Source organism: Vombatus ursinus, unplaced genomic scaffold (assembly GCF_900497805.2).
Source record: "Vombatus ursinus unplaced genomic scaffold, bare-nosed wombat genome assembly UNPS02011613.1, whole genome shotgun sequence".
In the NCBI taxonomy this organism is placed as follows: domain Eukaryota; kingdom Metazoa; phylum Chordata; class Mammalia; order Diprotodontia; family Vombatidae; genus Vombatus; species Vombatus ursinus.
The window spans coordinates 126911-154340 of record NW_020951391.1 but is presented as its reverse complement, the minus strand read 5'-3'; the positions used below and the strand labels follow the sequence as shown (position 1 = coordinate 154340).

The window sequence follows — 27430 nt, the reverse complement described above, 5'->3', positions numbered from 1 at the left end:
TTCCCACCATATTCTTGTCCTTCATTAAGCATTCATGAGCACTATGGACTGCTGATATCTAAGGGCTTGCATTTTTATAGTGCTTTTAAGGTTTGCAAAGTGTTATCTTATTTGATCCTCACAACAACCTTGGGAGGGAGGTGCTATTGTTATCCCCACTTTACAGATGAAGAAACTGAGTCAGATGTTAGGGGACTTGCCTGGGTTCACACAGCTAGAGTCTGAATCAGAATTCTAATTTAGATCTTCCTGCCTCCCATGTCTGGTGCCCCATTAACTGTGCCACCTACCTGCCTTCATATCAGTGACACAATTTGAAAGCGTAGGGCAGTAATTTCCAAAGTCAGTTCTCCATACACAGGAAGCATGTGGGCAGAGGATAAGCGTCGTCAGTTGTCATAGAGGTGACAGATTTCATGTGGCCATCCTCTAAAGTCATTTACAGCTATTAATGTTTTATGATCCTATTTTCTTAGTGAGAAGAAAGACCATCACAGCCAACATTTAATAGTTGAACTGGGCTTGTTTCAGGTCAATCACAAGATAGTATCCAAAAGTGGAGACTGACTAGATTGGTAGAGAAATGGGATATTAGTGCCCCCCACCCCACCTCAATGAAAATGAGTGTTCTTGGCCTTATCTCTTTTCCCTTACTGAGATTTTCTTGTTTTCCCTGAAAGTTAATTGTTTCTCTAATACCTCAAGGTACCTATCCTCAGCTTTCTCTAGTTTCATTCACCTGTCTCACTAAACTGGTAAGTGAGCACAGGGGCAAAGCAGAGTGTTTCACATGTGGCATTCTTATGGACTTTAGGCTACCCTTAATGGCAGGGCGAGTCCCCTAAACAGTCCTCTCCCTGTCCCACTCCCCCATGGCCTATACTAGAGCCAATCCCACCGTTGTTGGGGAGCACCAGCCTGAAGTCTGGGTCCTGCAGACTTGAGCTGGTTCTGTTCATAAGATCATAGATTTAAAGGTGGAAAGTCTCTCTCAGGGTCTCAGAGTCCAACATCCCTCCCACTCCCCCATTTTACAGGTGAGGAAAATGAAGCCCAGAAAGGGACTTGTTCAAGGTTATACAGAGTAACTGAGGAAAGGTTAGAACCCATGTCCTCACACTCCAAAGCCTCTTTTCCCTTTATCACCAACAGTTGAGACCTTCGCCCCGGAACAAATCTCCCTTGGAGTTCCATTAACACTGGCCAAAATCACAGCCAAGGTAGTGCTGTCCTCCAAGGAAGGAGTTGGCCATAAGTGTAGGCCCAATATTAACCCAATAGTAATGCACTTGGGTGAAAAAGAAGGCAAAGAATGCTGGGGCCATAATGTAGGATTCATTAGAATCAACATTGACCATCAATATAGACAACCAATAATCTGTAGCTATTAGCATAAAGGGGAGTGCTTAACATTGAATAATTCTAGAAGAAATGATTCTGGAAGGCCATGCTCTTCAACTCTGCTCTTCTATGCTGGGATACTCAAGAGAGATACCTAATAACATGAACATTTTTCACCTTTATTCACATTCTCACAGGCTTGGTTTGTTAAGAATTTGGACCTCTGGGTGAGAGCTGTTCTCTGCTTCTTATACTAGATACTGAGAACAGTAGTCCCAAAGGAAGGAGCAAAGCACCAGGTTCAGAATTTCTAGGAAAAAGAATGCTCAGGGGAGTCACAGCAGCTATTACCTAATCGCTGCCTGGCTTGGCACCCCCTTCCAGAAAATAAGGGGTTAGAGCCCTGGGATCTTTTCTTGGGAAGGAAAAAGCTGGCCCCTGTGAAAATCCGGAGGTACTTGCTCCAAGTACCGGCTTGAAACAGGGTTCGGCTGCCAAAGGTAACCCACCCTTGAACCTGGAGGTGCCAGGGTCCCAAGACCAAACCAGTTCTAGCTCAGGACAGAGTCCAAGTCTGCTCCAGACAAAGCTGGGCTGCAGGCTGAGTTGTTCCTGCCTCCCACATCCCTTACTTCACAGTCTGTTCCTTTGGTTTCTTCTGTTTCTTCTGTTCCTCATATTCAGTGATTTTCTGTCGGAAGTACCCTGTAAATCCAGATGCGCCTGTCAGATAACATACTTAAGCCACACAAGCAGAAAATACCCAACTCCCCATCCTGGGCACAAGCCTCTTACATCCTCCAGGGATTTAAGGGAGTTCTTAATTCCCTCATTTGTCCTTTCTCCAAAGGCACAGAAGATGGATCTAAGCCAATACTCAGATCCCGAGGGTCCGATATAGACCGTGGGTCTGAGCCTACATCCAGTTATATCCTAGGAGTTCTGAAGATTCTGCCCAAGCCTTTATTGAGGGCTTACTATGTGTCTGGTACTGTGGTGAGCATTCAGGATACAAAGAAAGGCAAAAACGTGGTCTCTGCAACTCACACTCTAAAGGTGAGGGGAGGAAGGGGTTTGCAACACCAGGAGAGCTACAGCAGGCAGTGAGTCTGATGGTGAGTCTGTGCTTGGACAGGCAGGCAACAAGCATTTATTAAGCATTTACTATGTATTGGGCACTTTGCAAAGCACTAGTCCCCAGCCTCAAGGAGCTTACATTCTCATGGAGAAAGACAGCAAAAGAGCTGAAAAGTAAGAGAGAGGGAAGAGAAGGTACCCAAGTTGGGCCATGATGTTGAAGTCCTGAAAGTTAGAAGCAGAGCCAATATAGAAATGGCTGACCTTTTCTCCATCTTTTCCAAAAATAGAAAGAATCAACCAATGGGAGAAGCGGACCATCAAGGCTAAAAAATAAGGATTGCTCCCCTACCCCTAGATTATGGCGAGAAATGAGACCGTCTGCCTACTGACAAGATGGTAGAACCTTTTCAAAAGGTCAGACCACAGAGCAGTTTCTAGATGTTTACTGTTTGCCCTCCACTTTCCTTTCCATGTGCCCTCCCCATCTCACACACACACACACACACACACACACACACACACACACCGACAACTGCATCATCTAAACCTACAGGGGTGTGATGTGAGCCTGGAAGTGCTCACCTGCATGGGGGGTCCTGCTCTTCTCTGCTTCCTGGATGAAAAGGGAGAACAGCTGCGTCTTTACAAATTTCTTCACAAACCGGCGGCTTGTTTTGGAGGGCAGGGCCTTACAGAAGGATCTCTCCTGGAAGCTGCCTTGCCCATCTGGCCCCCACTTGATGTAGGAGGCATAATGGCCCACAGTCCTGATGAAGAACTGCACGAAGGGACCTGAGACATGCTCATTGACCTGCTCCAAAGCTGCAAGGACATAGAGAGCCTTTCAAGACGGTCGTTCACTGTCCCTTTTACCCAGAAGGAAGAAGTGGGGCTGGACAGAAGGTGTGGCGGTTGTGGCCTTCACTAAAGATTGAGTTCCTTGTGTGTCTCAGGATTGCAAATTTAAGCGGGAGGTAGGGAAGTAGGGCACAGGTTCCTTCTTTGGCCATTTGACAATGGGGAAGCAAGGATATCTGGCCCGCAGGTTTTGGAGACCAGGGACCATAGTGCCTGATGAGGGCTTTTTAAAGTGGAATGATGTTTCCCCCCAGGAGAGCCTGTCTCGTGGTTGAGTCCTTTGGATACCCTCAGTCCTGGAGTGCTGAGTGAAGAAAGCAAAAACGTGAATTGGAGGAAGGAGGTGGGATTCTTGGACTTACTCTGCAGGTCATTATTCCCTTGGGCAAGAGAAGATAAAATGGCATTCTGCAGCTTAGGGGGTAAGACATCCCCTTCATCTCCAACCTAGGAGAGAATTAAGAATTAGGTCAGAGGTCAAATGGGGGGAGGGGGGAAGAGGAGGGAAGTGAGGGGAAAGGAGGCCAGTAGAAGATTAGCAAGAGTGGGAAATCAAATCATGTCTCAAAAAAAATTAGCTCTGTGACTATAAGCAAATCACACCCTTTTATTTGCCCCAAATAGTTTTGTAACTACAGGAAAAAGATAAATTGACAATAGGCATCAGTGAAAAGTCTCTGTACCGTATAGAAAAGTTTCCTATACTGATGAAATCACAGATCCAGACTCATCACCACTCCTAAAAAATAAATCTCTCCAAAAGAGCAGGAAAGAAAGAAGGAAGGAGAGAAAGAAAGAAAGAGAGAAGGAAAGAAAGAAAAGAAGAGAAAGAAAGAAAGGAGAGAAAGAAATAAAAGGAAGGAGAGAAAGAAACAATGAAAGAGAAAAGCTGGAAAGACGAGAGAAAGAAAGGGAGGGAGAGAGAGAGGAAGGAAGGAAAGAAAAGAATACAGATCTCTCTCTGTTACCTGCACCTCCACAACAAGTCTCCAGGCCTGGGAGAGCCCATCAGCTTTCCTTTAGGGTCCAGTTTGCATCTGAGTCCGAAGAAGACTAACAAGTTCTCTCCCTCCTATAATTCTCTTGTTTATCCTACTCATAGGGCGCTTATTTTATATCACCTTTGTTGTACAAATCTCGTAAAGTTCCTGGAGAACAAGCACTTTGTGTCTTGAAGACTTCTTCCTATCCCCCATATGGTTAGTGCCCAATCTAGGTGTGTTGAGTGGTCATACGAAGGGCAGAGGAGTGAAAAAGCGGTAGGGATAGTGGGACAGGTGTATCTGACTTACTGATTTTAAGAAGCTTCCTTCACACAGATCCACCAGCAGAACCTGAAACAAACAGGAAATTATCCTCAAAGGGACTTAACTACTTCTAAGTTCTCAGATGAGATCACATTTGTTAAATGCTTAGCACAGGGACTGGCACATAGTAGGTGCTATAAAAATGCTTCTTCCCTTCCCCTTCCCCTCCCCCTCCTACCCCTGAAGCTATGCCCACACCTCCAGCCCCAGGAAAACCTTAGCATTCTTTCTGGCTGAAGCCAAGTAGATTTGGGCTGACTTGAGAGCAGAAAGGATTTGGGCCAGAGAAGCTTTGCTTTTTTGTCTCTATTTCCAGGGTTTTGTATATAGTAGGTGCTTAACAAATGCTTTTTAATTGAATACTAAGAGATAATTCCTTAACCTATTATTAACTTATATTAATTATTAATTAATTCTAAATTATTAACTAATAATTCCTCAAAGCCATTGCAAAAGCAAAGCCAGTTCATCCCCACCTCAATCCATCCATTCTGAATCAGAGTCACAATAAGAAATACAGTTATGGGAGACCATAGATATAAGACGGAGAGGGAGGAATGGGTGGCAGAAGGAGCTCACCTGGGGTATACCCATGGGGATAAAGGGTGGGCAGTAGGAAGAAAAACAGAAAGTTGCCTGCCATGTGGGAGCTGCCTAGTTTAACTACTCCTGCTAACTAGGCACTAATCTCAGTTGTTTCTGTGCCAATGAATGACTAAAAGTGATGTAAATTTCTGCCCTGGGACAAAGTGCTTGTTGCCCTCTCCTAGGAACAGCCCTGCTTCACAGTATTCTCCCAATCTCTGTCATTCTCTGCCAGCCCCGGGATGGACACAGAAGAGGCAGACTTCCCTTAAGGTTTGAAGACAAAAGCCTAAATAGATAAAATCTGCTCTATCCAGTTCCCTCATTAACCTCTGTGAAGCTTGACCCACCCCATGGTACAGAAGCTGGAGAGGAGGTCAGAGAGAGAGGAGGAGACATGTTCTAAGAAAGGAAAAAAAGGAATCAAGTGTTGACTGGTTTGAGATAATGATGATGACAATACCTGACGAAAGGCAAAGTGATATGGTGAATAGAGAAGGGCAAACCTAAGAGGAAGACCTGAGTTCAAATCCCACCTTTTCTGTGTGACTCTGGGTCACTCACTTAACTTTTCAGTCCTTCAGGCAACCATCCAAAACTCTTAAGTTAAAGTTAACAATCTTCACTGGTGGGAAGAGCTTCCACCCTGGGTGTTTCACACACCAGTAAAATCATATGTCCAGACCAAAAATAAACCAATTAGTGTTTGTATAGTGCTTTGTAGAGAGGCAGAATTGCAAGAAGGATAAAGAGCCGGGAAAGCCTGGGTTTAAGTCTGGACTGTTATATCCTTGCTGTATGACCCTGGGCAGATCAGTGCTCCAGGCAGCTCTAAGCTGCAGGGAGGAAGGAGCATTGGGGCCTGCAGTGATCAGGAATTCCCTGCTTCAGTGAAATCACACTTCTACTCCCAAGGTCAACTATTATTACAGTCTTTAAAAAAAAAAAAAATAACCACTAGGGGAGCAGCTAGGTGGAGCAGTGGATACAGCACCGGCCCTGAAGTCAGGAGGACCTGAGTTCGAAATCTGCTTCAGACCAAACACTTGACACTTACTAGCTGTGTGACCCTGAGAAGGTCACTGACCCCCAATTGTCTAAAAAAATAAATAAAATAGCCACTAGATCAGATTTGGGGTTCATAAACATTTGAATGGTCTCAAATGCCCTTCTGCAAGGGAGCTTGACCTAGTTTGGGGGAACGGTCCTTTGTGCCCCCCCCAAGGCTATGTATACTGTATAGATGTTATCTGTACATCATTTTGTCTGCATGTTCTATCTTCCATTAGAGTGTCAGCTCCTGGGGAGGGGCAGGAACAGTCTTTTGCCTTTCTTTGTATCCCCAGTGCTTGGCACAGTGCCTAACATATAGTAGGCATTTACTAAAAGCTTGTTGACTTGACTAACATTCTGATATGTTCTTTTTTGTATGCAGTCCCCTGAAAAATTAAACTCAATGAGGTTGGAGCAATTCCTCCCTCAACTTGGCTTGTTTCATTGACAGGTTCTGTAACACTGCCAAGAGTCTTGGCAGGGTGAGTGAGAATCTATGTGTATGTATATGGGGTGGGGGGAGGGAGGGAAGAGGGAGAGAAGAAATTAGGGGAGAGAGGAGTGTTGCTTCCTCTCTGGCATCCAGAAAAGCCACACCTTAGCGATGAAGTCAGGAAATTTCAAAACCTCAGAAATGAGGTTAACTCATTACCTAACACATAGGGAGTTCTCCCCTACTCCCAACCCCAGGTCATGAGATCAAGGCTGTTCTCTAAATGAGAATATTGGCATCCAAGTAAGCAGAACAGAAATTTGCATGGAGAGAGAGAAGGAAGAGACATAAGTGAGTATAAGACCAGCTTTCCAGTTATATGCTCCTTAGTAAATAACCCAAGGACAAGCTAAGTCTCAGAGAGGCTTGGGGTCTTCCTTTGGCTCGACCACTGGCTGAGTAAGTTCCTTCAACCATAAAATGTGCCTCAGTTTCCTCATTTCTAAAATAAGGAACCCCCTCTGCAGGGCTGGAGCTATACCTATCCCAATAACTTCCTTGTAGGAAACTGAGGTTCTTTTATTGGAACATCTGTCTGCACGGGGTGTGTCCATTGTTAGTATACACACAAGCAAAGAACGACATTGGTTTAAGTTATAATAATGTCCTCTGTAGAGGAGCATTCTGACCTACCCTCAGTAGGGTAGGGTGGGGATAGTTAAAGGGTGGCATTTGTAAGAGAGCTGGCTAATGTAAGATTTCCCTCTGTGGCTATGGAAAAGAGTGTATCTAACTAATTCACAAGAGACTGAAACTCATGTCCTCATTAGCTTGTATTCTAAACTAATTCAGTTAGCCCACCCAGTGGCTCAGATGATAACCACTCAAGTTCTTAGGTTAGACACCAACCCCAGATTTTTTAATGTGGGTGATAAAGGCAATTGACACACTTACTAGGTACTTGGAAAAATTCTGGTAGTGTTTCTACTGTGTAGACATGGCCATTAGGGACCAGGAATCAGTTTGAAGAGAGATACTATAAACGGTGACTACAGTCCCTTTTCCCTGGATCAGGACAGAGAATTCCCTTTCCCCAAGGTCAGTGTGTGATGCCCCTATATGTGCTTGGTGGTGTCCCTTCACTCCACCATAAAGTAAAGTAGGGGTGCTTTGTAAGGAGGAAACCATACCTCTTCCATAGGGCTGTCCAGAACATCCTGAATAAACCGCTTTTGAACTCCAACCATGAAGGGAGTCGGAGAGCAGACTGTGTCCAGAAGCCTCTCGGGGACCACAGGGATGTAGGTGTGGGCCCAGCTGAAGGGGTAGAGCAGCGCGGCAGCAGCATGGATACACTGGGACAGGGTGCTGGGGATGATAACATGGGAGAATACTGCAGCCCAGGGTGGGACCCACCCGCCCCAGCCAGAGTCCAGCCTGGCAGGCAAAGACCGAACCAGCTTGCCCGGGAATACAGGCCACTCCCCACCCCCAACCACATTCAGAAGAAGCCTCAATCTGCTTCTTTGCCTTTGCTAATGTAAGGAAACATATATGGTAGAGTAGAAAGGACATTGGCTTTAGAGTCAGACCACCTGCTTTTTCAAATCCTGGCTCAGTTACTATATCTTTCTATTTCCTCGTGCAAATTCACCTATCTTGTTTGGACCCAGTTTCCTTATCTGTAAAATGAGAGAGTTAGACTAAATCAAAGTTCTTAACTTTTTCTTATGTCATGGACCCCTCTGGAGAGGGTCTGGTGAAGCCTACAGGCACCTAATCAGAATAATGTTTTTAAATGCATAAAATCAAATACATAAGATTATAAAGGAAACCCATTATATTGAAATACAATTATCAAAATAGTTACAAAAACATTTGTGGACTCTGGACTAGGCAATCTCTTAAGGTCCCTTCCAGTTCTAAATAAATCCCATGTTCCCAAGCCCCAGTGTTATTTTTTTTAAACAGGCCTAGTAACTTGTGGTGTCAAAGTTGAAGGGGTTGGGAGAAGAGCAAGATGGTAGACATATGGAATGCCTCCATAAGGCTATAAGTGGGAGCAGCTGCTACCACTCACCAGAGTCAGGCAGAGGACGTCCCTTCTCACATACCAGTTCATCATCAACCAAAGTCAGAAGTAGGGTGCGTAAAGTAGACTGTGGGGTCCTGAAGTATACCCACTCTATCTCCTTAACAGGACATAATCTCCTTTCACTCTGCCTGAGTACTGTCTGCCCCCACTCCCCCTCCCCTATATCTCCCTTCTTTTTCTCTTCCCCCAAACCCTGTAACCTATGAAAATTACCAGCTGGAGTTCCAGCTCCTTAAGCCCAGGCCTAGGGTCAAGAAGCTCAGGCTGGCACCCAGAAGACCTTGGGAAACTCCTAAGCTCCAGGAATACTCCGCCCAACCCTTCCCAGATGGAAAGTCCCATAGAGGTGCTTCCTCCTCTCTTCCCACTGAAGCCTTCTCCTGTTTGGGTGGGTGCTCACTCCTTAAGCCACAGCTTCCTTCTTCCCCTTATCTTTGCTTCCCACTAGCCATCGCTGATTTCTAGGTCACAACTGCCAGTTGCCCCCAAAGTGAAAGCCAATAAGGAGAGCAGGTAGAAAGTGCCATTTCTTAGCACTGCCCCGAGGCTTCCTGAGAAGTAATGAAATACTCAGCATTTGGCCAGAGCCCAGCCTGGCTGGGAAGTCCCCTCCCTGATTCAGCTTGGAAGATCCCGAAACCTGGGATGGGAAGGAAGATGGGAAATAGTGGATTCTTTCCATAGAAGATTTTAGGGCCAGGAGGAGGCTGCCAGGAAGCTCCCCCTCGTTCCTATGTCTAGTGGAGAGTTGAGGGGGAGGGAGGAAGGAAACACAGGAAATGGGGAAATATTGCTTAGCCCCCCTTTCTATGCTCTGTTCAAATCCCAGAGCAGAGGTAGGGGCCACACAGAATAGCTGCCAGACACGTGTCTGGAGTTACTTTCACTTCCTGAACACAGGAAAAGGCAGAAGGTCCTGGCTCCAGCTACTGCCAGGAATTCTTCCTACTTGTTCCTGTACATAGGGGATTGGGGCTAGAGAGGCCATTTCCAAAGAAGATGATTCTTCCATGTCTCTTAAGGATCAGCAAGGCATTTCGCCACCTCATTTTCGAGAATCACCCTTTGGTTTTCAGAACACTAGCCCCAGGCGCACTCCATTATCTTTTCTTTGGTACCTCCAGTTGGTGGTGCTCTCGGACCGGTTTTTATACTGATTTGTGTATGTGTTGTATCCTAACACCACCGTCCCCCACCCCTAGCAGAAGGGAAGCTTTTTGAGGGCAAAGACTTTTATTTTTCATCTTTGCATCCCAGCCCCTAGCACAATGTTTTGTCTGTGATAAGTACTTAAGAAAACGTTGGACTGAATTAATTTTGTCCCAAAATCTTTTTTTCCTCTCCCCCAACACTAGAACCAAGGCTCTTGGCCTAACCTACCAGTCAGTGCCCTGGCTTTCTCTTTCTTTTCTCTGGCATGAATTCAAGGTCTATTAGCTTGTCACCTTCCAAAAAGCAGAGACCTTATCTATGTTGTTTGTTTTGGTCTACATCCCTGTGGAGCCGTCTGAGAGTTCAGAGCTGCCGACAATGGCTGCAGGCTCAAACTCCACAGTGCTGCATGTGCTTCTTTCCTAGCCAAGTCCTCTCTTAATTGCTTAGTTCCAAGTGCCCCCAGAATACAATTAAATCTGCCCCCACACTGATTCATGACACCTCCTTAAAGATTGGATGCCTTTCTCAACACCAGGGTGGGAGGGAAGTAGGTAAACTCCATACGGTCCCTGAATCCCAGGGAAGCTGGTCGGTACACATGGGATCTACCTGAGGTCCTCAGCCAGGAAGATGATTCTTCTCTCTAGGACTGTGGAGGCAAAGATTTGTAGGATCTGCTCGTGACTCAGGCATCGCAAAAGGGAGCGGAGATCCACATGCTCCAAGCGGGAATCCAGCGGTCGCGTCAGGGAAATGAACTGCAAGGGAACATCGGAACATGGCAGGGTCACCGTGAAGCTGGCCTTTGGGGATACAGGCTGGTTAACTCCCTCCAAGTCATGATATCTTTGTGAGATATAGACTAGGAAAGAGAGTCAGGAGGCCTGGTGAGGAGGATGTGTGCGAGGAAGACAGGAGGCCAGAGAGGCAGACATGGGACAGAAAGACAAGAGCAATGATAAGGGAAAGTAACATCCCACTTTGTGGCCTACACAATGCTAAGAAAATTAGCTTTGATCAGGGAGTATATTACATATCATATTTCCGAAAGCCTGAAGTCTTCGTGGACTTGGGGGTCAAGATACCTGATTCTGTTTCCTGCTTGATGGAATAGTGGATAGGGCAGGGGTGAGGACCTTGTGGCCTCAAAGCCACATGTGGCCTTCTAGGTCCTTAGGTGCAGCCTTTTGATGGAGTTCAAGTTTTTTTTTTATATTAATTTATTTTGATTTATCAATAATCACTTCCATATGCTTTTGAGTTTGATTGAGTCCAAGTTTTACAGAACAAATCCTTTCATTAAGTGGATTTGTTCTGTGAAGTTTGGATTCAGTCAAAGGGCTTCACTTGAGGACCTATAAAGCCACGTGTGACTTCGAGGCCACAAGTTCCCCACTCCTGGGTTGGAGTGCTAGGCCTGGAGTCAGGAAGACTAGTCTTCCTAATCCCGAGTTCAAATCCTGTGTGACTCTGAGCAAGTCATTTAACCCTGTTTGCCTCAGTTTCCTCATCTGTAAAATGAGCTGGAGAAGGAAATGGCAAACCACTCCAATATCTTTGCCAAGAAAACCCAAAATGGGGTCATGAAGAGTCAGACATGACTGAAAAATGACTCAACAATTTCTGCTACCAACTCTAGTAAATTACTGGCTCCTCCTCCATTTTTTCATCTGCTGAATGGGAATATCTGAATGACTGGAGAAGGGATAAACAGAGATAGGATAAAGGGGGACACATCAGTCAAGTGATGCTGGCATGGGATGTGGGAACACACTCCAGTCAGGGTAGAGTTTCCACAGAATACACACAGCCTACCTCGGTCCCAGAGTCAGGGATGAAGCTCTTGAGGGTGACTGTCTTCCCAGGGGCAGGGAAGGCAGACTCCCGAAGACCCTGCATGAATGGATAGATGACAGCCATGGAGATCTGATGCCGCTTTTCTACTTCATCCAGGATCTATAGAGAAGATTCAAGTCGAGTATGACTGGAAAACCCAAAGAAAGAAGGCAAAGCCTCCACCCACCCCCACCCCCAGGCATTATCTAATTTAACCAATGCTCTGATGTTTTCAGGACCCCTCACTGATCGTTACTCCCCTCTCTAGGCTCTCCCCTCCAACTAAAAACAAACGTTCTTAACATGGGGTCCATGGATCCCTCCAAAGGGTCCATGAATAGATTTCATGGGATCTGTGTACTTAGATTGGAAAAAAAAATACATCTTTCTTTTCACTAGCCTCTGACTAAAATTGAGCATTTCCTTTAATTATTTTAAACATTATCCTGACAAAAATTTCATAGGCTTCCCTAGGCTGTCAAAATGGTTCATAAAACAGAAATGTTAAGAACCCTTGAGCTAAACTAACTAGGCTTCTGTGTGATATAATAGAGATCTGGAGTCTGAAGGACTAGGTTCAAATCCTTTTAAACATTGCTTTTTATAAATGAACTTTTTTTTTCATGCCAGAAAGTTCTGCTCTCCTTGCCGTGTAAGTATTTATTCTGCAGGGAGTCAAGTCATCCTTCTTCATGACAAAGGCTCAGTGCTACCAGTAACACTGGGAGGGTGGAATTTCTAGACCTTGCCTCAAGGGAATGAATGCCTTGCTTAAAATAATAATTATTTAAACTGTCGTCTGGCTATATTGAAAAGTCATTTCACATCCATTGTGGTAGTGGAAACAGCTTAGAATTTGAGGACCTGGATTCAAATCCAGGTAATATCCAGGTGACTGGGGCAAAGTCGCTGGGCTTTTCTGGGCCTCGCTTTCCTCCTCTGTAAAAGGAAGGGGTTGGACTAGAGGATTTCCAAGGTCCCTCTGAGCCCTAAATCTGTTTTCCTTTGATCTTGTTGGACCTTCTCGACATCCCTATGACACACAAAGGGCAGAATGATTTTTTCTTTTTCACAGAAATGCAGCCTAGTGTAATGGATAGTTCAACAGGTACTAGCTGTGAAACTCTGGGTAATTCACTTAACCCCTCTGTGCCTCAGCTCCCTCATCTGTAAAATAGGGATTCTAATAGGACCTACCTCATAGGGTTATGAGGATCAAAAAAGAATATGTGTGTGTGTGTGTGTGTGTGTATTTGGTGAGGCAGTTGGGGTTAAGTGACTTGCCCAGGGTCACACAGCTAGTAAGTGTCAAGTGTCTGAGGCCAGATTTGAATTCAGGTCCTTCTGACTCCAGGACCGTTGCTCTATTCACTATACCACCTAGCCCCCAAATAAGAATATTTATAAAGCTATCTGCAAAATTTGAATTAAATAGATATATGTCAATATATCTATCTGTGTGTGTGTATACACAAATGTATGTAGAGATAGAGCTATCTAGCGGGGGTGTGTGTGTGTGTGTGTGTGTGTGTGTGTGTGTGTATAAACAAGAATGAGATAGTGTGGCACGGAGGATTTGATGTCAAAGGACCTGGGTTTGAATCTTAGATCTGGTATTTATTGCCTAGGGATGTGGGGGTTGCTACCTGATGAGTCCAAAGATTACATGACCTCAGATGCTCTTTCTAGCTCTAATAATAATAATAGTAGGTAGCATTTGCATAGCACATTAAAGTTTGCAAAACACTTAACAAATTTGATCCTCACAACAACTCTGGGAGGTAAGTGCTATAATCATCTCCATTTTACAGATGAGGAAACTGAGGCAAAGAGAGGTTAAGTGACTTGTCCAGAGTCACACAGTTAGTAAGTGTCTGAGGCCCAATTTGAACTCATGTTTTCTTGATTCTAAGCCCAGCATTCTGTCCACTGAGTCCCCTGGCTGCCTCTTAATTAATAACATTCTGAAGGAGAGATTAAGTGACTAGCCCTATGCCAGACAATTAGTGGGGAAACCAGGACATGAATCCATGTTCCCCATTTCCAGGTCTGGTGCTATCGAGATTCCATGGGCCCCATCACTCCTCTCTTCTACTCTAACTTCTGCCCCATCCCTATCTGTAATAGTTTTTGTTTTGCAAGTGAGCAAGATGGAAGACGATTCTTCCTGGCATCTTAATTGCATTTCTGAGTTCAGACTCCAGAGAGGCAGTTCTGAGGGGTTGAGGCTAGACAGGGAGGGTAGAAAGGCAGAGAAGGGCTGTCAAACAGGATTAACAGGCCCAGAGCCCCAGCCAGCAGCTGGGAAATCCCTACCCCACCCCTACCTTGGAAAACAAGCCGAAGCAGCCGATGCAGCTGATGATACAGTACACTCTTGGGAGCCGGGGGCCGGGGCCGGCGGGCTGCAAACAAAGAAAAGGAGGCTATTTCTCGGCATGGGAACTTCTCCTAGGAATCTCCCTAACTCGGGGCAAAGGAGTCAGAAGTCTTGGCTCACAAAATAGCAAAGGAGAAGAAAGGAGAAGGGGCTGGCTAGGGAAGACTCAGGGATAGCAGTCACTACATGGTTATTGACTTGTTCACAGAAGTAAGATGGGAAGTGTTAAAGGTTATTTACTGCTAGGGAAATAGGAAAGGAGGAAAGGACTGGCCTGGTAAGGGGGGCAAAAGATTCCTGTATTAGGAACAGAACCTAGGAAGCAAATTCTAGTGTGGAGAATGATACAGATGATGCTACCACAATGAGAAGGATGAAACCAAAACAGTGAGGGGTTCCCCATAGTAAGAATAAGTAGACTGCCCCAAGGGGCTCTGCAACCCCAACTCTAGCAAGGGATGTGATATAGGGTGGTAGGGGGAGGACATCTAGCCCTAACTTCCTCTGAAGACCTCAGGCAGGGTGCCACTGAGGGGTAGTGGACCCTGCCTTCCAAATTCTAGATTTAAGGGAATTTGTGAGGGGTACCCAAGCAAAGGAAATAGGAAAATTGGGGAGCAGAATGTTTGAGCAGTACCAAGAGTCGCCTGCAGTAGCCAATCTTCCTGGTCCCATCCATGTTGGTCAGAACGAAAGAAAATGTTTCCCTGAAGTTGAGAAAAGGAGAGACATTTTCAGACTAGATTCTGAAACAGGAGAGGGGCTAACAGCCAGATTGCTAGGGTTCCTGCCCACCTAGGCTAGTCTCCCAAAGCTTAACCACAGTGTCAGTTACTGAAGCAGATTCAAGGGTCATTGCTAACAGCAGCAAACTCCAGGAAGAGCTAAGGGGATGATTACAGCTTGTGGGGTAGCTTATGGAAGGGAATGGGACACACCCTCTTTACAAGCTGGGGGCAGCTAGCTAGTTCAGTTGCTTAGAGTACCATGCCCAAAGAAGAAACATTCATAGGCTCCCCCAAAGGGAAGAGTCTGCCAACTATAGTCCAACAATCTTGACTTTGTTTCTTGGCAAAATTCTAGAACATGTTATTAGAGAGATGATCAGTGAACATCTAGAAAAGGAAACAGTAATCATAAAGAGCCAACAGGACTTCATTGAGAATGGTTCATGAAATTCTTTTCCTTTGTTAAAAATGTTACTAGACTAGTGCATCAGGAGGAATGTTATGGTATAATTTGCCGAGGTTTTAAGAAAGCATTTGACAAAGTCTCTCATGCTATGGAGATGTGGGATAGATGGCAGTACATTTAGGTGGAGGCAGAACTAGTTGAACAGCCAGGCCCCAAAAGTAATCATTAACGGATCCATGTCAGCTCAGAAAGGTTTCCAATGGAATGCTCTAAAGATTTGGGCTGGCCTTTGTGCTGGCTAACATTTTTATCAGTGACTCAGCAAAAAGCTTATCAACTTCTTAGGTAACAAAACTATAAGAGGCAGTTAACTCACTGGATTAAAAGAGTTGGGATTGCAAAAGAAAAACCAGACAGGCTTGAATGTTGGGCCAAATTTAAAAAGATGAAATTTAATATGGATAAACACTTGGGTCCAAGAATCTTTACAAGAAAAAAAAATCAGGGAGGTATGGTTCATCTGAACAAGAGCTATGAGTTTTCACAAGTTACAAAATTTAAAATATGTCAACAATGAGACACAGCAGATAAAATGGCTGTGATCTTGGACACCATTAAGAGAAGTTTAGTGTCCAGGACTAGTGAGGTGGTGAATCCCAATCTTATAGCTGGAATGGAACTTAGAGGGCATTCCACATCTGGCATTTTAGTTTCAGTTCTGGGAGCCACATTTTAGAGTGGACATTGATAAACTGGAGAGTGTCCAAAGGAGGCCAACCAGGATCAATTGAGATCTTGAGATCATGCCATGTGAGGGTTCATTGAGGACACTGGACATGTTTAACCCAGGGAAGGGAAGACTTGGGGAGAACATAATAGCTGTCTCCATGTATAAATATTTGTCATGGAAATAGTTCTGTATTATCCCCAGAGGGCAGAACTAAGAACAAAGAAGCTAGAGAGGCAGATTTCAGCATGACATAAGAGGAAAATGTCCTGACAATCAGAGGTCTCTGAAAGTGGAACAGAATATCTCAAGAGGTAATTAGTGGCTTCTCATTCACAGCAAGTTTCTAGCAGAGGCTGTTCACTTATTGGCTATGTGGTAGAGAGATTTCTTACTCAGATGTCTACCCCACATCTCTATAGTATGAGAGACTTTGTCCAATACTTTCTTAAAAGCTAGGTAAACTGTACTATAACATTCCCCCTGATGCTTCAGTCTAGTAACCCTTGCAATAAAAATGAACTTCATTCATCATGATCCATTCTTAAGGAAGTCATGTTGGCCCTTTGTGATTACTGTTTCCTTTTCTAGATGTTCACTGATCATCCCTCTAATAATATGTTCTAGAATCTTGCCAAGAAACAAAGTCAAGATTGTTGGACCATAGTTGGCAGACTTTTCCCTTTGGGGGAGGCTTCGTTGGCTTCATTAGACGTGGGACTCTAAATGGCATGTGAAATTCTTCTAACTCTGAGGTTCTATGATTCAGTAATGTGTGCCGTGGGGATCCTGTATAAGAGAATATGTAAATAGCTCAGGGCAAACTCATAAGTACTAGGGAAATAATTCCAAAGAGAAGATAATAATGGTGTATATTATATCACACATGCACACATATGTAAGTATATGTCAAAGGTATATAGATATATATGTACATGCATATACACACATGTGTATATGAGAGAGATAGAAATAGAGAGACAGAGAGACAGGAAGAGAGATGAGAGATGAGAGAGAGAAAAACAAAGAGACAGACAGGAGTAGAGATGAGAGAGAGAAAAACAGAGACAGAGACAGAGACAGGCAGGAGGAGAGAAGAGAGAGGGAAAGAGAGAGAGAGAGAGAGAGAGAGAGAGAGGGAGGGAGGGAGGAAGAGGTTATATATGGTATTGTGGTGAGATAGCTGACTTCAAAGTCAGGAAGACCTAATTTCAAATATTGCTCCTCATGCATAGCGGCTGTGGGACCCTGGGCAGTCCCAACCTCTCAGTGCCCCCAGGCAGCTCTCTAAGATTATGAGTTCAGAGAAGGTGCCCACTTGTGTTGGAAGAGAGCATTCCTCACCAGGATCTCCCTATATCAATGAAACCATAGATTCAGTTTTTAAAAAAAATATAACTGCATATGCATAAACACATATATGACCTATATATATGTAGATATGCATATTACTTATATATAATGTGAGTACATTTGTGTATTTATTTATATATTTGTGTATTTATATATAAAAATATATTAGTATATAAAAATATATTTATGTTTATATATATTTACATAAATGTATATTTATATATTGGTGCATATATGTATATATACATATATACATATTTATCATCTATCTAGCCATATACAGAGTGTCCCAAAAGTTTTAGTGCCACTTCAAGCTTTAACAGCTACAACTCTGTATGTACCTACCAATAAATATAAAATAGACCCACAAGTAACCTCCCAAAAGGAAGAGGGAAGGCTACTTCTTACAAATTACCTAAGTTCTTCGGGATGCTAGGACCCTTTCTCAACCTCCATCATTTCCCTTGCCTCAGGGCAAGGCCCATACCTGGGGTATTCAGTGAGGGGTGCCCATTCATTGCCATCAGGGAAACAGAACAAGGGAATGGCACCATGTAATCGTTCCTCTTCCTCCTGCTGGCCCCGGAGCAAGTTCTCTCGCTGTAAGGGAAAGCCAATAGTCAGAAGTAGAGGACCAGGAAGGTTGGTGAGTTGGCTCGCTTCTAGGGTCTCAGGGATCCTAGGTCAGCTGTCTTGCTGACCCAAGGTTCCAAAGCCTTCTTTGTTCATAGCATAAACACCTGGACTAGGGCTTAGCTATGGATTTTCCAAGACTGAGATGTCCCAGTCTGGCCTAGTCTCTCCTGGTGGGGGGAGGGAGTACAAAGTTTCATTTCCATTTCGCTGATGTCCCTGTTGTCTATACAGTAAAGACAGAAGATAGGGCCACTGAGTGTCAGAAATATCTACATAGAGTGGGACTCTGAGGATAATAGATATAAACCCAGAAGGGGCCTCAGAGGCCATATATCAAACCCTCTTTTACAGGGAAGGAACCAGAGGTCCAGTGAGATGAAGTGACTTAATCCAAAGTCACACAGGAGTGAGATTTGAACCTTATTCCTCTGACTCGAAAGTCAAGAATCTTTCTGCTGAGTCTCGTGTACCCTAGAGAGAGAGAGAAAACATCCCTAAAGCGGCCAGTTTGCTCAGGAGTGTCCTGGAGCACAGAGTTTCCCCAATGTTCGTGTTCTCAACCCCAACATACACATATGTACATAATCTCTGCCTTGGTCTCTCTCTGTCTCTTGCACCACGTGCACCTCCCCCCCCACCCCCCCACCCCCGGCCCCCGCACACTGTTGACAAATGCAGCAAACAGAGGGACAAGAAACCTGAGGAGCAATTCTAAAGAAGAAGGGTTAACAGGAAGGGCAATTCTAGTGGGCAGATCACACACACACACACACACACACACACACACACACACACACGCCTACACAAGAAAGCATCAGCCCCCATGACAACAGGCAAGAAGGGTGGCTAGGTTGAAGGTTATCTGAAGGGTATCCTGTGGGGTCTGTGCGGCACCAGGGTAAGAGGGAAGGGGACATGGGGCCTAGGTATGCCTGCTGGGGAAGATCCGAAGCATCTCCTGGGGGACTCAATTCAGACAGTGAAGGGAAGTTCACGCACATGGCTGCCGATAGTGGTAGAAATTAGGCTTGGGTTTAGGAAAAATAATCAAATGAATAAAGTCAATAAGGAAAGACAGAGAAATACCTCCACTCCTCCTCCCATTCCCCAAGGAATCCTAAAATAAACCAAGATGCTCCTTACCTTTGGGAACTGGTAGGTTATCGTGGGCTCATAATCATCCCCCGAATTATTTTTTTTGAGAGAAACCACAAAGAGATATTCAAAAAAGTGTGGTCCCCCTGTGTAGTTGGACAGGGAGGGCTCTCTGATGGTCTCCTCTGTTTCCTTCCTGCCTTCTCGGGCTTCCTCACGGGGAACTGAAACAGAGACACCAGAGCTCACTCACACAGGGTCCCCGAGGCACACAGAGTAGGGGCCTAAGCAGTCGGGAGACCCCTTCTGTGCCCTCATACTTCTCACCAAACTTACGAAAGATGGCCAACGTGGGAGGTTACCTATTAGCTGCATTATCAGGACTCTGGGATGGGAGGGAGCCCGCAACAGGAATTGAAAAGAGAAAACAAATCACTTGAAAAATACACTGGAACAAAGAAAGCCCCCGGGGTTCCTCTGACCACCCCATCCCCCTGCCCACTCCAGATCTGAAGCAGTCCCAAGAGGCCTGAGAAAACCAAGAGTTTTACCTGCCTCCCAATCCCCACTTAAACAACTGTCTAGACTATAATTCTGTTTGAGTTATTCAAGAAGGCGTCTCATGGTTCCTAAGCATAAAACTGGAAGAGACCTCAGAGGCTACTCAGTCCATCACCCTCATTACAGATAAAGAACTGAGGCCCAGGGAGGAAGAATGACCTGCCCAAGGTCACATAGGTAGTAAGCCTTAGAAATGTGATTTGGACCTGGGTCCTTTGACTCCAGAGTCAGTATTTTTTTTTTCTACTCTCTTCATTTGACTGCGGCTTGGAGAGGAGGGAGTAACTTCCTTAAGGTCACATAACTAGCTAACAGCACTGGGGGCACGGGGGGGGGGGGGGGAGGGAAGCTCACTCGTGCAGCAGATCAGGAGGTCAAGATACAGGGGAGGAGGTAAGAGAAACCCAGAAGCCAGACAAAAATAGAGAAGTCAGCCAAGTGAAGAGAGAAAGATGCATGGCATCATCCTGTAAACAGAGAGCAGACCTGTCCATCTTGATCTCCGGGGCAGCCAAGGACCAAAGAGTTTGAATACTCTGCCAACCCCTGGTCTATCCATCTTCCCAGGGAGTGAGACATCAGCAGCAAAGTCCTACATTCCCCAAACGCAGGATACACACATCCAGGCCTCTGTGAGAGAGGCCACAGCTTAAATCTCCCACTGCAGTCCTATGCACCATGTCCCCGAGAAGGGAGATCTGTTTCTCTCCCTGTGTACCCACGAGCTGTGTGAGAAGGATGTGGCAGGACCCAGGAAGGCAGCAGAGCCTTAGTCCTGACAAAGAGAGCATCCTGGCAGAGCAGTTCAAACATCAGCTCCTCCCAAGAACCTCCGGGTGTGGTGAGAGAAAAGGTTATGAGCAAACACCTCTAAGACCCAGCTGCTCCCAGACCAAGGGCTTCCATGCAGTTTACTGATTGTGCAACAAGGTTATTTACAACCCTAAAACGATTGATGAATGACGGAGAAATGCTGATATCTTTCTAATTTCATGTAGCAGAACCTGATCAACTCAAGGATAGGAATCTCAAGTCTGGGCATCTTCATTCTTGGCCTTTCACTTATTCAGTTAAACAAACAAACAAAAAACCCCTAAAAGTACATTGAACTCTGGGTCTTCCGGGATTTCCAAGTTTGAACCAAGAGCACAGGAGCTAGGTATTTACTTCAGCAGTTGCCCCACTTGTGGCTAATAGAACAATTATACTTCAATAATTGTCTAAAGCAATTAATGATTCTGACCAGGAAGGGAAGCTTTGGCAATTACCAACAGCCAACAAGAACTTTAAGTGCACCTCTTTTGATGATGAAACACAGATCACAGTCCCAGGCTGGGCCCGGCTCCTGCCAGCCCTCAGCTGTTCCAACAAGGAAATGACATCAGGAGCCCCTGCCACGCTGGCCAGAGAAGTAGCCAATTATTTGCAAACCTCTCACCCCCCTAGTACTTCCTATATTGACATGAGGGAGGCGGGGGAGATTACCAGCCAAAATAGTGGGACTTGCTCCAGGGCTTCATTGAACCGTCTGGCAGGATTCATTTACTCATTCATTCATTCATTCATTCACTCATTCACTCAACAAACATTTATTAAGTGTGCCGAGTACTGTGATAGGCACTGGGTTTATCAAAGGGGACTGTGCATCCATAGCCTCAGTGGGATTCCCTCACTGAGAGTTCCTGGTGCTCTTCTGGGGGCTCTGGTGAAGAGACAAACCAAATTTTCCTACTCAAGCCAGGACTGGCAACAGCCCGGGTGGTGAGTCCCTACGCTGATCCCTGCCTGGCATCACAACGGCTGAGCAGCTGCTGTGCCCTGAGACACAGCTGACAAGAATTACCCCAAAATTGGCTTTTTCCTCCTTCTAAACAAAATGACTTTTGTCAAACAGGCAATCACAATGTCAAGAGACTTATGTGAAAACAAGGTTTATCACAAGAGAAATGAACTTGTATGTGGAACCCCTTTGTTCAAACATAAGATGGCTCAGATGTAAGGAAATCACAAAATTAGAATCACAGAAAGTCTGAGTTGGAAGGACCTTCAGAGGGCATCTAATCCAACCTAGACATGGATAGGAAATCTCTCTATAATAGGCTGAAAATGAGCTATCTAGCACCAGAGAGGAGATCGTGGGGTAGGGGAAGACCAGGGGTGTACAGGTAAATGTTTAACAGCTGACTCAAAAAAAAAAAGATATTTTCTAGTTTAATCTGCATTATTCTCATTTTCTCTATCACTTTCAAGTCATCAACAAAGCAACAAATTAAGCCCTGATTGGTAAATTTGCCAATTCCAGAGGAGTAAATGTTCACACTGAAAATTTAGCTATAGGCTCTAGGAAATCACTTAGATGTGGGACCTATGCCATCCAAAGGCAGCCAGCCCATTTCACTTTTGGACAGCTCTAATTTTTAGGAAGTGTTTCCTCACATGAAGCCCATGTCTGTTTCTCTGCAACTTCTCCTAATGGCTCCTATCCCTCTCCTAGGAGGCCAACCAGGATCCAGTTGTGATGACAGGCAGCAACAGAAGGAGAAGATGTAGTTTGGGATTGGGCCCTGCACCTAACAGAAGGAACTGAGATGCTCTGAAATCCAGAGGGTGAGGAGCTGGGGCTCAGTGAGGGGCAGTTAGAAGGCAGTCCCAAAGTAAAAGCCTGAGACTAGGGGCAAAGTCAAGTTCTAAGAACTGGAATTTTCCAGGAAGTGAAATCACAAAGATAAGATAATGTTCAAGCTGGGAAAGACTTTGGACGTAATCTAGTTTAGAGTTTCTTAGCCATTTTTGTGTCTTAGTCCCCTCAGGCAGTCTGGTGAAGCTTATAGACCCCTTCTCAGAAGAATGTTTCTAAATGCATAAAATAAAATAGAATTATAAAGAAAACTAACTATATAAAATATAATTATCAAAAAATGTTTTTAAAGTTGTAGGACCCTAGGTTGCAAACTGCTAACCTAGCCCATCCCCCTCATTTTATAAAGGAGGAAGTAAAAACCCCGAGAAATTAATTGACTTGCCTAAGGTCACATAGCTAGTAGGTGGCAAAGGCAGGATTTGAACCCAGCTCTTCTTCCAAGTCTAGTGCCTTTATAGTACACACACACACACACACACACACACATCCTTGCTAAACATGATGAACAAGGCCTAAGGCTCGTAGAGCCCTGGTTGACAGATCTACCAGAATTCAAGAATGGTGAGACAGCTCAGAAGGAAGGTCATGCCCATTCTTTGGCTTGTGAGGCCCGGTCTCATGGCTGGGGCACACACCTATCTGCCCACTGGGAAGACAGCAGAAGAAATGGACAGGGCAAATGAGGACCAAGCCTCTCTGCAAGGGATCAAGTCCTCTGGGAGATTCCCCAGCCTGGAGGATGGCCCAAATTCTAGGTAAAAACAACCGTGGTAATGCTGGTAATTATAGGGATGGTTAATGACCATGACAGCTAGGATATTCACCACACCTTTCTCCCAACGGCTTCAAGAATAATGTCCCATTTCAAAACCACTTCCTTGACTGAGAAAATATCATTTCCCAATTACAAATGGGGTAGCTAGGTGGTACAGCGGATAGAATGCTGAGCCTGGAGTCAGAAGAGTCATCTTCTTGAGTTCAAATCTGGCCTCAGACACTAGCAGCTGTGTGACCCTGGGCAAGTCACTTAACCCTGTTTGCCTCAGTTTCCTCATCTGTCAAATGAGCTAGAGAAGGAAATGGCAAACCATTCCAGTGTCTTTGCCAAGAAAATCCCAAATGGGATCACAGAGAGTTGGACATAACTGAAATGATTCAACAGCTACTACAAATAGGGGAAACTGAGGCAAGAACAAGTGAGAAAATAAGAATGAGAAATCTTGAGGGGACCATGAGAAGTCATCTAGGCCCTTGGGTTGAAATAAAATTTAGCTGTCATGAACACATGAGAATAACTCCTGTTTGTAAAGATTTTCAAATCACTTCAGATAACATTCTACAGTGTTCAACAACACTCAGGAAACCCTCATTCATAAATACTTTATGATGCATTTCTAACCCATTTCCTCCTGTTTTATCCTCATTAGAGTCACAAGTGCAGTAAGTCTCATGGCAAACATGTCAGGGAGTTGGAGTGGGGGGTCGGCCAGAGTTATTGTGCATCAAGGCCAGAAGGGAGTGAGCTTTCTTTCCTTTTTATTTTAGGGGAGACCAAAGGAAGAATATAGAATAGTTACTGAGCTGGCCATCTAAAGGAGAATGAGAGGTGGGGGTCAGTGGCATAAGTGGGCTTATAGGGAACCATAAACTTCTAGAAGCATCCAGGTTATACATTGGATAGAGCACTGGAATCAGGAAGACCTGAATTTATATCCGGCCTTTGATACTTCCTAGCTAGGTGATCCTGGGCTAGTCATTTAACCTCTTTTGCCTCAGTTTCCTCATCTGTAAAATAGGGATAATAACAACATCTACCTAACCAGAGTGAGCAGCTAGGTGGCCCAGTGCATGGAATGCTGAGCCTGGAGTCAAAAAGACTCATCTCCCTGAGTTAAAATCTGGCTTCAGACAGTAGCTATGTGACCCTGGGCAAGTCACTTAACCCTGTTTGCCTCAGTTTCCTTATCTGGAAAATGAGCTGGAGAAGAAAATGTCAAACCACTCCAGTATCTTTGCCAAGAAAACCCCAAATGGGGTCACAAAGAATCAGAAAGAGCTGAAACAAACGAACAACAACAATAATCTACCAGGGTTGTTTCAAGGATCAAATGATGCAGATAATTATAAAACACTCAGTATAGTGCCTGGCACATAGTAATCAATATATACATGTTAATCATCATCGTCATCATCATTATCATGCTTAGCACAGTTCCTGGCACACAGTAGGTACTTAATAAATGCTTCTTTCCTTCCATCCCCGAGGATCATGCTCATTTTTTGTCTTTGAATTCTCAGCACCTAGAATGGTGCCTGGCACATCCCTTAATCCCACTCTAGGTTGAAAGGGACTGGATGAAGATAATCTTCCCATAGAACCCTTTGCTGAGAAGCCAGGTGACAAGATGAACCCATTCAACCAACAAAGAGCTAAGTCTACAATGGTTGCTTGCTTCCTTGTCCCTCAAAGAGCTCTGCCCAGTGGCCTTATGATCTCGAGATCATAGGGAGGCAGCAAGGTTAGGGATGAAAAAAGGATTGATCTGAAATCTGAAGACCTGAGTTCAAATCCCAGTTCTTCCATGTCCCAATTTGATTCACTTAACTTGGACATGTTAGTTTCCTCATCTGTAAAAGCAAAGGGTTGGACAGGATGGTCGCTAAAATTCTTTCCAGCATTAAAGTTGATGATCCAGCGACTATTAGAAACATAATAGGTCAGAGAACCAGTTTCTCTCTCCTCCCTTCTGTTCAGCTGCTCTCAATCTTAGGACTACGGGGGTGCCCCTCCCCCCAAAATAAGAAACCACTCTCCCTTCTCCTCCCCTCCACCTAATTGAACTAAACCCAAGAGGTACAAAGAAGAAAGCACAAGACCAGGTGTTCCTTGAGGAGGAGGGAAGGAGAAAAAAAGGGTGGGAAGGAGCAGGCACACGCTCTTGCCTGGGCAGGATGCCAAACCCCAGTACAGGTAAGACTGGCTGCCCTACTACTTCCAACATTTCAGTGCTTCCTCTCCCTGTTGCCAGGAATAGCTGCTGAGGACCAGAAACACCTTAGTTCTCCAGAACAAACCCCCAGACTTTCTCACAACTACCACCTAACATGGCATGGCATGGGAGAGGGAGGGCATTGTTAATAGAGGCAACTCTTCTAAATTTGGCAATCAGGTCTGGGAAATTGGGGGCTCATTTACACAGATTCCCATAAAATTAGGAAAGATCTGTAAGGGTCCTGACTCAGACCTGTCTAGAGCACCCCCAGTCAACCCACTTGCTTTCCTTTCCTTAAAAGGGGTTTTATGATCCAGTAAAAGAATGCTCAACCATGGAATACCCTACTCTTTCTCTTCACCCAAACATCTGTCTAGCAGACTCTACATAGTATGGGGAATAGACAAACCATTGGGGCAGGAAGACAAAAAGAGTTAATATTGGGGGGGCAGAAGTGAGAAAAGAATCAAGGACAAAATGAGCACAATTTGAAACAGAGATCAGTAGGAATGGATACCAACCTTCCTCCTTTTTGGGGGAGGTGTTGTGGGAGGGAGGGGGAAATTAGGTTGGAGAGATGCTGATTCATTCAGACTCTTGACTTGCCCTAACTAGAGAAGGAAAGTGAGGCTGTTTTTCTGCCCCCAAGAAAAAACCAAGTATATCCTGCTGAGTTATCTCCCTACTACAACTACCAAACTCTGCAGGATGCCCAGACCACTTCCTATCCCAGAATGCCAGGCTGCTATGCCTTATACCCAGAGCCTCACTCAGGTCATGACTATACTTTCCCCCATCTCTAAAATTATAGCCCAATTGAACTGGGCAAATACCTCATGGCCCTGGGGGGAGGGGGGAAGAGGGGTGCTACCTGTAAATTAATTAAATCCATCGAATGATAAACCTGGAAATGAGTCCTTCACAGTCACTTAGTCCATCTTTCTTCTTTTACTGGTGAGGAAACAGAAACCCAGAGAATGGAAAGCAACTTGTTCTGGGTCACAGGGTCAGGTGCCATGCGGGCTGAGAATGGTTCACATATTGTTTACGTCAAAGTATTCAGTAATATCTGAGATGTAAAAGGTAAGGGGGAACAGCAGATTCTAGGGTCGGTCCAAGATCGGGACCAAGGAGGTGATCTGAGGGTAGGCAATACTGCCATGTATTGTCAGTGGTTGCACCACCAGCTTCCTGCCCAAAGGCACACGTGGCCCTGGGCCCCACAGCAGCTTCCTCAGGACGGTGGGTTTCACCACTCACCTCCTCCCAGATCTAAGCCTCGGTTATGACCCCACCCCCACCCCTGCTAACCACCACCATTCCCGAGGTTCGCTGGCTCCGCCTTACTCTTGGTTTTACCAGACTTCCCCCCTCCTCCTTTCTCTACCCCCTTCCCCGCTACTCCCTCCTTGACCCCAAACTTCCAAGCCTCCATTCCCGTCACTCCACGAAACCCCTACTCCGCTCAGCTCCTGGTCCTGGATGCCCTGACCCTGCTCAACCTCTGGTTCTGGTGCCCCGATGACCTTTACACTGACCTCCCCCCCCACCTTCTCCTCACCCCTGTCCCAGTCCCCAGTTCGGTCTCTGCCCCAGTGTCCCGCACTGACCCCAGCTGTTGCGCTTCAGTCTCAGGCTGGCTCGGAGGCGGCGGCCGAACGCGTCCATGGCCCCGCGGGGTGCGGGACTCCTCTGGCTGCGGGTTCCCCGCGGTCCCCGCCCCCCTACTCCACCCCACCCCCCACTGCTGCCATGGCACTTTCACTTTCACGCGGGGAAGGAGAGAGGAGGGCGGTCCGGGGGCGGGGCAGCTCACCTTCCGGGCCCTGGATCCGCCCTCTCCTCACCTGCGGGAGGAGTTGACTCTGTCCAACTTCAGGGCTCCAGCCCGGGGCGGGGGGGCTGACAGCGCGTCCGCGCCCAGCTGTCCGGGAATGGGGCGGCGCTGAATCCCGGGGGCTGGGCTCTCCCGACCCTCAGAAGGAGATTTTGACTTTTGGATCTCCTCCTCTTCCCACCCTCTCAAAAGAAGAGGTGGGAGTGGAGGTCGAGATAGTGTTCTAATCACCCTGCCTTGGTCTGTCTGACCATTGTTGGAGAATTGTGCTCCACTCTCGGCGTCTCACTTTGGGAAAACATTGACGAGCTGGAGAGCGTTCAGGGGCGA

At 45.6% G+C, this 27430-nt stretch overlaps 1 protein-coding gene across 4 annotated transcripts; it reads right to left on the bottom strand.

The window, feature by feature from the left end:
• Nucleotides 1-1499: 1499 nt before the first annotated feature.
• DENND2D (DENN domain containing 2D) lies at nt 1500-26974 on the bottom strand. 4 transcript variants are annotated; one of them, XM_027856705.1, is made up of 12 exons: nt 26874-26974; nt 19117-19292; nt 17825-17937; nt 14761-14830; nt 14071-14148; nt 11723-11863; nt 10517-10665; nt 7848-8025; nt 4572-4613; nt 3642-3726; nt 3004-3243; nt 1500-2046 (listed from the first exon to the last, which is right to left on the bottom strand). In XM_027856705.1, exons 1-12 carry the CDS (start codon nt 26929-26931, stop codon nt 1970-1972), a joined length of 1407 nt encoding a protein of 468 aa, XP_027712506.1. In that variant the 5' UTR covers nt 26932-26974; the 3' UTR covers nt 1500-1969. The 4 variants fall into 4 exon arrangements, with proteins under 4 accessions (XP_027712506.1, XP_027712505.1, XP_027712508.1 ...); XM_027856704.1 differs by lacking the exon at nt 26874-26974 and adding an exon at nt 20116-20429; XM_027856707.1 differs by lacking the exon at nt 26874-26974 and adding an exon at nt 19431-19585.
• Between the last annotated feature and the right edge of the window lie 456 nt (nt 26975-27430).